We start from the raw sequence: 10627 nt of genomic DNA, 5'->3' as shown, positions 1-10627 counted from the left end.
AGATAGTGACCCACACAACCCCACACCTTTACAATACTGGTTCAGCAACGGCACCAATTAAATCTATTTCCATGCCTATTCGCACCTCAATTTAAATGATAATTTTTTATCATTTCCTAATTTTCCTTTGAGGTTGACAAAACTTTTTTTTTATTGTATCAAAACATAAAACATAAGTAAATACAAAGAAAGTATATGGCAAGATACATGTTAGTAAGCTTCTTTGTTTTGCTGACATGCCCACTGGATTTTCTCCTAGAGCAGGGTTCTTCATATAAAATTTAACCCTTCTGCTCTCCTTAGCTTGCTTACATTAAAAGTGGAGTCATCTGGACCCCACAAGACAGTGCGCTGAACTTTTTTTTAATTATTGATTTTTGAGTTTCACTAATGCCCATGGCAGACATAAAATCCTGTCCCCCTTTGTCCACATTTGTCATGGAAGGAATCACACATCAATATATGGTTGGAGTCATCTGACCCCAAAGAGAGTGGAAAGGTTAAAGAAAATAAAAAAAAATAAATAAAATTCTTGAAGTTGAAGCCCATGACAATTTTAAAAGCAACTTATTTATTTATTTTTAATTGAGTTGTAAATTTGAATATTGAATCTGAAATTGCTAAATGTATTTTCATATTTCAAACTTGAATTGCGTCTTGAATTGTCAATTAAAAAAAGGATTTTCAAATTGCATGATCAAATTGCAAATTGAATTGAATTTGTCGATTGATAAATGCATATTACTTTGAAGCACAACTCAAAAGACCTTCCACGTAACCCAATGGTTACGAACAAATGTTGTCAGGATTCCCTGAAAGGATTACATATATGTTAAAAGAGAAAGAAGAATTTGAAAGTATTAGCAAACTTCCATTAATTTTGTTAGGAACAGGGAACCTTTAGAGGAATAGAAAGTTAATCATTTTTAGATGGTATATCAGGCCATTGTTTTCTTCTTTGAAGTTCAGTATTGTCAGGACTACAACTTACAGTTTCCCTCCTGACCAACAGAGGGATCCCTCTCCAGAATACTGATGTCCTCCATTGCTTCGTTCATCAGCTGTACGCAGTTACCATCATACGGCTCACCGTATTTATATGCTCACTTTACTCCTCATTCTCCGCAAAGTATTGCCTAGTTTTCCCTAGCAATTTCTGAGCAGTTCTGATATATCTTTTGCCTACTCGTGTTTTGACCCTTGCCTTTTTTACTCGCCTCCTTGTCTAGCTCCTCGTCTTTGACCTCTGCCTGGCTTTTGACCACGTCTCTGTTTTTGCCCCTGTCTGTTTTTGGATGTTTATTAAAACGTACCTGCTTGCACATGGATCCAAACACCTCTGCATCTTTGTCACAAGTATTTTGTCAAGTTTAAGGACAAGCATTCTTGTTCCCCTTTTTTGGGTGGATTGGGGAGGGGTTAATTTCAAATGTAGCAGTGGAAGTATCTCTTTGCTAGACATAATTGTATTAAAACTGATCATTTCTTCTGGCTCTGCAGGTTTGTCTGATGTGGACAGAAGAGGAAACACAAAAGAGGTCAGATAACACTTAATAAGTTGAGGAGTTTATTTTTTTTTCCTCTATCATTTTCTGAGGGTTTTTTGTTTTGTTTTGTTTTTTTGCTTTTTGTTCTTGTTCCTCTTCCATGTTTTTAAACACTGTTTTTTTCAGTGCCAATAAGTTTATGCTTCTTTTATTCAAAACATTTAACAAAGGATAGCTTGAACCATTACAAATGGATAACATTTTTGGAATAATACATTTAAAGATGTTGTTCTACAAGACAAAATATGTCTTCATTCACTTGCTCATTATATACATTTTGAATCATTTTCTGTATCAAAGCATCAACCAACGAACATCCTTGAAGAAAACCACCCGAAGAAACATCAACAAGGAGTTGAATCCGTTTTCAGCAGACTTCACGTCAGACGACAACATAAGTTTTCATCAGCAAATTTTCTTAAAATAGGTCCTTCTTTAAAACAAATGAGTTCCACACCTGAAAAAGATGTGTCTCAAGCTTTTCTTCAGAGGTTGATGGCATTAGATTACAGAGCCAGATCCATCCCTGTTCAACCAGATATTTCTGAGGTGAAGCATTTACAGTCTGTCTCAGTTCCTGAGAGTGTTAGCACAGATGATGATGACTTTAATGCTCTTTTTAGCACTAATGTAGATTCTAGTCAATCCAAACAGGATCATGTTCACCCCATGGATGTTCAGATGGTTGTATTTCACTGCTCAGACAGCTTCCTGAAGCAGAACATGATCACAAAGTTGTCACAGTGTCAGTACGCCTTACCTCTGCTTGTTCCTGATCCTGCTGCAGCAGATATTGAGTGTCCTCTGTGGACGTTCAGACAAATAAGAAAAACCTGGAAGAAAACTGAAATCAAGGATAATTCAAAGACTATCTCCATCAAGAGTCTACCGATCTGCAAAGCTGAAACTCCACTGGTGTCTTTCTTCCGTCTGGGTTCACTGTCTCAGTCTAAATCTCAGCTCATGAACACTTTGATCAACGACCGTCACAACACCTTCTTCCACAGAAACTGTCCAAGAAGCACCAAATCTCGTCATTTGATGGATGGAGTTGTAGAGATTGCCTGGTACTGTCCTGCTGGAAAAGACAATGATTCATTCTCTGACTGCATTGGCTTCTGTAATCTTCATGGTGATTCTCTGTTGATGGAAAAACAACGTGAAATACTGACTGAAATATCTTCAGTCTTAGTTGTTCTTGTACCAGCTCTGGAAAAAGGTCAGGAAAGTTCTGAAGTCATTTCCACTCTTTTCAGAACTCCAAATCTTCTGATTGTTCTCACTGCTGATAATGACTGTGGTGCTGTTCAGATAAAACCACAAAAATACAAAGTGGGTCTGAAAGACAGAAGTCAGTCAGATGTTTCTGAAGAACTCAGAGAAATCATTAGAAAGATTTTGTCTGGATCAAACAAATCCTTCAATCTTGAGTTGATGTCCAACATCTCTGGAGTCAGAGTGGATGAAGACGACACAGTCTGTCAAAATGGAAAATCTGCTGCCATGAACATAGTGAAGCTGATTCAGGACATGGATGTTTCCAGGATCAAAGATACTTTTCTTCCTTGTCAAGGTCAACTTTGGCATGAGTGGTGCAGAACAAACAAAGAAAGATTTCACCTCAGAGGAAACATTGAGAAAGAAAAAAGTCAGAAAGATCAACAACTGATACAAATCCGACAGAAACAATGTGCTGCTTCCTGTAGTGAACTGATGAAATCATTCACTCACAGCCTCATGAGTTTGGAACAGAAAGACAAAGAATACTTCCTGAAATGGACTCAGATCCTGATAGATGAACTCTCCTCAAAGAATCTCTCTGCAATTCTCCAAACCTATGATGAAAAGTGGTCTGAGGTTTTGACTGTAAAGAAGAAACATGACAAATCTGATCAGTTAAAAGTCAAACAAACTGAGCTTGAACAAATATCACAGAAACTGCAGGCAGCAACCTTTGGTTTGGAGCACATCTTCAGAGAAATGTCACAGATCTATGAAGCCCATCAATCTCTAAAGAGACAAACACACTGCAGACACACTGAATGGGTTAAATACCCTGAGCTGGCTGCAGATCTGATGATATCTGGACATCCCATGGAGTTGATGGATGGTGATGCAGGTCACGTGCCTTTAACTTGGATCTCTGGTCTTTTACAGGAAGTCATAAAGAAACTGGGTGACCAGAGAGTTTTTGTGTTGTCAATTTTGGGCGTTCAAAGCAGTGGAAAGTCAACAATGCTGAATGCCATGTTTGGACTGCAGTTTGCTGTGAGTGCAGGCAGGTGCACCAAGGGTGCATACATGCAGCTGCTCAAATTATCAGAGGAAATCAAGACAGACTTCAAGTTTGACTATGTTCTAGTGGTGGACACTGAAGGACTGAGAGCTCTTGAGCTGGAAGGTCACAACACTCTTCACCACGACAATGAACTGGCAACATTTGTTGTTGGTTTAGGAAACATGACACTGATCAACATCTTTGGTGAGAATCCAGCTGAGATGCAAGACATCCTGCAGATTGTTGTTCAGGCTTTCATGAGGATGAAGGAAGTTCAGCTTTCTCCAAGTTGTGTGTTTGTTCACCAGAATGTTACAGATGTCACAGCTGCAGAGAAAAACATGGACGGAAAGAGACGACTGCAAGAAAAACTGGACAAGATGGCTCAACTAGCTGCTAAAGAGGAAGGATCTGATGCTGAATGTTTCAGTGATGTTATTGCATTTGATGTCCAAAAAGATGTGAAATACTTTACTCAGCTGTGGGAGGGAAGTCCACCAATGGCTCCTCCAAATCCAGGTTACAGTGAGAGTGTCCAAGAACTGAAGAGCTTCATCCTGTCTAAAGCTTCAGAGTCTCATGGAATCAAACTCTCACATTTCAGCAGCAAAATTCAGGATCTGTGGAACGCTCTGTTGAATGAAAACTTTGTTTTCAGCTTTAAAAACACTCAAGAAATCTCAGTGTACAGAAAACTGGAGGTCCAGTATGGAAACTGGACTTGGACTCTGAGGAGTGAGATGCTGACCATTGAGAACAGACTTTATCCACAAATAGAAAATGGAATACTTGTCAAGATTGAATTCAGTGATCTTTCCAAAGAAATCAGTAAAACATATGAACAAATAAAGACAGAAATCACAGATTACTTTGAGAAAGATGCAGACAAAGAAATGTTGGTTCAGTGGCGTGGACGATTTCAAATCAAAATCACAGATTTTCATGAGGAACTTGTGACAGGAGTTAAAAGAAAACTGGATGAAGTCATTCAGCAGAAGAAAGCCTGTAAGAAGCTTGATGAGAAGAAAACAGATTTTGAGAACAAACTGCTGCAAAAAAGCAAAGAACTCGCTCACAATCTAAAAGAGACCATGAAAGATGAAGAGGAACTCAAGATGCAGTTTGACTCTGTTTGGAGTCACTGGGTTAAAGAATTAACTTCAGATACAAAACCCATTGAGGACATCAACCTGGAAGAAGATCAGTTAACTGTCCTTAAAGATCTTGGTTATGAATTCACTCTTTGTCATGAGTTGCAAACCAGTAAGACATACAAAAACCTGACAGAAATTGGGAATTACGTTGATTATATACATTTAAAGAAATCCTTTAAATTTAAAGATTTTGAGAATTTTATAAGGAAGAAACTGAACTTTACAATTCCACATGAAGATCAGGAAGAGATCAGATCTTTCATTAGAAATGTTGAACATAAATCACTGGAGATCATTCAGAGCAAACCTGTAGCAACAAGAGGATACAGATCAACTTACCTCCATGACGTGGCTAAAACTGTTCAAGGAAATGTGAAAGAATTTGAGTCAAATACAAAAATAACATTTAAAAAGGAGTTCACAGTTGAGCTTCTGTTGTTTGTCTTCCACAAAGGAACCAGTTGGATTTTACAGTCTCACAAGACATACAAATATAACAATGATGCTCTGACCTACTTGAACAGCAAGAAAAATGAATATTTCAACATTTTCAGAAGTTTCTGTAAAGGAAGCTCATCTCCTGTGATGTTTGGAGAACTGATCTGTGAGAAACTGAAGGTCTCTGCTGTTGAGGCTGTCTGTAACCAGACTGCTGTTGACCTTGCTGGAGAACTCAGGTGTAATTTCCCAGCATTCAATGGGAACAGGCTGAACCTGGAGAAACATGTGTTGAAGGATCTGGCAGAGAAAGAAGACTTCTACAAGTTCGTGACCTACATCAGAGATCCAAGGAAGCAAGTAGAGGAATTTATCAGAGAAAAAGTAAAGATGTACATGTCTGTTGAAAACAAAAATAAAACTCTGGAGATTCTCCAGAAAAATGCTGAAAACATCCTAAAGGTCATCAGTCAAACTTTATTTGAAGCCACAGAGAAGATTAAAACTAAAAAAGGAGACATAAACATGTGGGTGAAGGAGTTCTCCAGTTCACTGAGCTGTAAACTGAGACTTGATACCATTTCCTGTCAGAACTTCAGAGACATAAACAGTTTTGACTTTTTAAGAGATGAAATAGAAAAAGGTCTTCAAATCATCTCTAAGGAGATGAAGGATCTCTCTCTGGTTGAGGTGATGAATCACAGACTGAAACCTGATGAAATCCTCATTGACCAGCTGTGTAACTGCTGCTGGGAACGATGTCCATTCTGTGGAGCTGTTTGCACCAACACCATCAAAGACCACAGTCCAGACAAACACAGTGTTCCTTTTCATCGACCCTCTGGAGTTAATGGATGGCACATAAGAGGGACAGTTGAGCTAATTACTGATTTCTGCACCACATTAGTCACAAGTGATAAAAGCTTCTATCCCAGTCGTGATTCAGAGAAGAGCATTCCTTATAAACAGTATCCAACTGCAGGAGGAAAATATGCAACATGGAGCATTACTGTAGATGGATCTATGGAGCCATACTGGAAATGGTTTGTTTGTCGCTTTCAGAAGAAAATAGAAGATCGTTATAAAGAGAACTGTAAGGAGAAGTGTAAGGGCTGGGGGGGGATTCCATTTGAATGGCGAAATTACAGTAAAGAAGAAGCTCTTAAAAGTCTGGATGAAATTTGTAAGAAAATTGGAAACATTCAGGAGGTTTAAAGATGTTCATTTGAACATTTTCCACAAAGAAATTTTCATATATTACTCAAACTGAACAGCAAGAGATTTTAAAGTAACATCTGAATCAATGAAACAGAATGGCAGCAATTGTATCATTTAATCAATGTTTCATCTAACTATAACATATTTTATAATCTAATATTAGCTTGAAGAATCTTTAGAATATTGAAGAGATAAAACAAAAATGTTCCAATTTACCGGTATGTCTACTTTTACATGCTTTTCAGAGAGATTTGGTTTTGAAAATATAATTACTTCAGTTACGTAATAATCTGTTTATGAAACATTATATTTGCTTTTTGACCCAAATTCACTTTGTTTTTCACATATCAATTATTCTTTTTGTTATTTATGAAAAATGAACAAAACAGGAAAAAAAATGTCAATGTATCAAAAAAATCTTCTTGCTGAAAATAGAAACACAGTCATTCATTTATTCACTCATTCCTTCATTTTTAAAACTTAAACAGCAGCTGTTGGGCAAATGCAGAGAATAGAAAAATGACTTGTTTGTATTAATGTGCTTTGAATCTTTGACTATAACAAAAAAGAAAATGAGGTCTATTGCATGTGATCATTTTACTCTGAAATATTACCTGTTATCCTTTAAAAAAAAACACTGTTTTTGACTTATAATTACTAATCTATATGTGATATGATGTGAAAATTAAACTTTTTGAATCTCAAATTGACTTTGGTTTTTACTTTTGAGTTAAAACTCACTATCTTAATTAGCTTTTGTCATTTTTCTAAGATACAAAAACATGTGCTCTAATGTAACACCGATAAGAAAGCGTCAGGATTCAGATGTGGAGACAAATGCTGGAAGTTCAAAAGGTCCTTGTTCATTTTTGGCTAAAATACTAGAAATGGCTACAAGGCTCGGAGCACTCGAGAAGGCACACGAGACGATCTGGCGACAAGCGGAGTGGACACATGGTTTATAACAGAAGGTAAGACAATCAAACACCCACTACAAGGGCAGGAGAACCAGGTGGGAAAAAGGAAGAATTCAAAACCCCTGAAAAAAGAGGAAGGCAAAAACAAAAGATAACATAAACTGGAAATGCAACTACACCCAGCTCCCAAAAGCCACAGAAACTGTTTTTGTTTACAGGGTTCTTCAAGTTTCTTCAATTCAAATTTAAGATTTCTTTAAGACCTTGCAGATCAAAAAGTAGACCAATTTCTTAGCTTGCTTCCCTGTCCTGCTGACAAAGAAAAATGCCAATACTTGAATTTCAGAACAGTAATTTCTTTAAAAAAACAAACTTACAAAAAAACAACAACAACAAAGTAGTTCAGAATGTAAAATACAAATAAGTATTAAATTATAAAGTGGCTAATGAACATAATTCACAAACTTTTCAGCTCTTCACTATTGGTGGCAAACTCTTAATCAAGTAGAGCCTCTTCTGTCATCTTCACCTTACGACCTCTCTTCAGAAGGTTTGACCTTGAAATTAAGTCAGTTATCTTGCTCCCTGCATTTTCCCTAAGCACTCCTGTACAGACTCTCCAATCAGAATTCTTCCCTTCTCCCTTCCCCTTCATTTAGCCCTCCAAACAGAGGGTCATGAAAAAATAGTGTCTATTATTTCGGATGTTACTTTCGTCCGAAGACATCATCAATAATCGCTGGTCCACTAGCATTAGCTCAGAGCTTCCAGCTGTTGAATATGCATAACAAGTAGGAATTTTATAACTTTAAAAATGTCATGCTACAACATAAAGTCATTACTTACATTTAAATGTATACCTCTGTTGTTCCATAGAGCATCCATGTGAAGAAAAGCGCTTCTCAGGGTGGACTCTGGACCCCTCCGTTTGGAGGGTGAAATGTTCAATCAACATTTTCTTGTCCGCTTTGTCCCTTTCGGGGTCGCAGGGGTGCCGGAGCCTAACCTGGCTTCTGATGGGCGAAGGCAGGGTTATTCCCTGGTCGCCAGTCTATCTCAGGGCCTCAATCACACACATTCACTCTCACATTCACACCTAGAGACAATTTAGAGTCACCAATTAACCTATGAAGCATGTTTTTGGACGGTGGGAGGAAGCCGGAGTCCCCGGTGAAAACCCACGCATGCACGGGGAGAACATGCAAACTCCACACAGAAAGGTCCCAGCCAGGATTTGAACCGGGGCCTTCTCGCTGTGAGGCAAGAGCGCTAACCACTGTGCAGCCCAGGTGAAATGTAAAAAATAATAATCCCAGACACGACTTGCACTTAAACTAACACTTCAAATTGAGTGAAGGGAGAAGGGAAGAGTGTGGATTGGGCCTCAGACTCTTCTTGCAAGCATCTTCTTTTCAACCTTTGCTCCATATGCTCGTCCTCCATTCTCTTCCTTTTAGGAGCCTGTTCTTCTCTAAGGGGTAAGGAAGCTGTCAATAAGAAATGTATTCATAAAGAAACATTTGTATTCATAAATAAAAAGTTGTACACACATTTTTAGTTTATAAACGACTTTGCAGAAAAAATATGAATACATCACTTATTTTTACATTTAACATGTCGGATGTAGTGATCACAACCTTGTTTTAACTGTGAGAAATACAAAAGTGGTCAAAACAGGCCCACAAAATTTTTTACAAGAGAACATTGAAATTGTTCAATCGAATTAAGTTTATTGAAGATGTTAAAAAATTAATTTGAATAATGTATAATTAAAAAGTAATCCAGATGATGCTTTGCAAATTTTTGATGATGTATTTATGCCAGTGGTCAATGATCATGGCCCAGTAAAGAAGTTTGTAGTCAGAAAGAAGACACTGTGGTTAGATCACGAGATAAAGGAATCAAAGAGATCAGGCCAAAAAATATGCAATAAAAAACAGGATGTAAATCTAATTGGACAGAATATAAACTGCAAAATTTTGTAACAGGAAGTTAAACAGGAAAAAAAAAAAACTATATTCTGAAAATAAAATTATTGCACGTAAAAATGATTAAAAAGGGATTTGCAATACTGTGAACGAATTATCAAAAAAAAGTCAAAACCACACCGTCTTTTATAGAACATGATGGCAAATTCATAACTCAACTAAAAGAGATTGAAAATTACTTTAATAATTATTTCATAGATAACGTACAGTTAATTAGGGAGATAATGCCAAAAATTGATAATTCAAAGCAGGACGATTCCATTGAAATAAATAAATGTTCATTCAGATTTGAAGCAGTGAGCACAACACTGACTAAAAATAAAATCAGGTCATGTAAAGTGAAACCACAAGGTGTGGTATGGAAGCCCAAACTGTTCTTAATTAAATAAATAAATACAACATTATTTAATCAAGCAACACTCCAATAAAAGTCTTTTCAATAAATAATTGACCATTTTATTATGAAATACATTTCATTAAAATTTAAATGGACCATTTTATTATGAAATACGTGTCATTTTTACTTTAAAACATAATTTTTATGTTAAAAACATTTCATAATAAAAATATATATCACAATAACTTTTTTTTTCATGTTGGATATTATTATAATCATGTGGGGTTTTTTTGTAGAAACTTTTATTTCAAAATTACTGTTTTCCAAAGTGTCCTTTTTATTTCACAATGCTGTTTTTCAGAACGACGTATTTATTCCATGATGAGCTTTTTCCGAATAATAACTCTGTCTGTCAATCACTGAAAGTGGGTGGGATCTAAACGTTCATTGGCTGATCCTCTGAAATCGACTTGTATGCCTAGACTCCTGCTCTACTGTGTGTTGCACCGTACCCAGACAGTAACGCAGACAATCACCAAGATGACATATTTCTGTGACATTTGTGTAGCTTTGCTGAGCTTAGCGGATCAAATAGAAACAGGCGATCTGTCAGCAGATGCTATTTTGAGATGTTTGGACAACATTTTTGAAATGATCGGTTTGGTACACGTGGCAGAAGAGCACGCTAACATCCACGACACTATTTACGACGCTGAAGTTGGCTTCACACCGCCGTGTGTGCGGGAACGC

The 10627-nt window shown here is 37.0% G+C and overlaps 1 protein-coding gene across 1 annotated transcript; it reads left to right on the top strand.

Moving 5' to 3' along the window:
• Nucleotides 1-890: 890 nt before the first annotated feature.
• LOC118599078 (interferon-induced very large GTPase 1-like) lies at nucleotides 891-5964 on the top strand (the record flags this gene model as incomplete). Its single annotated transcript, XM_036213345.1, is given in 1 exon segment — nucleotides 891-5964. A coding segment is annotated over 1 exon segment (3973 nt), but the record flags the coding sequence as incomplete, so codon positions are not given.
• Between the last annotated feature and the right edge of the window lie 4663 nt (nucleotides 5965-10627).

This window comes from Oryzias melastigma, linkage group LG8 (genome assembly GCF_002922805.2).
Source record: "Oryzias melastigma strain HK-1 linkage group LG8, ASM292280v2, whole genome shotgun sequence".
NCBI lineage: Eukaryota > Metazoa > Chordata > Actinopteri > Beloniformes > Adrianichthyidae > Oryzias > Oryzias melastigma.
Note: the sequence above shows the minus strand (reverse complement) of the source record. Positions and strands in the feature narration are given on the sequence as shown.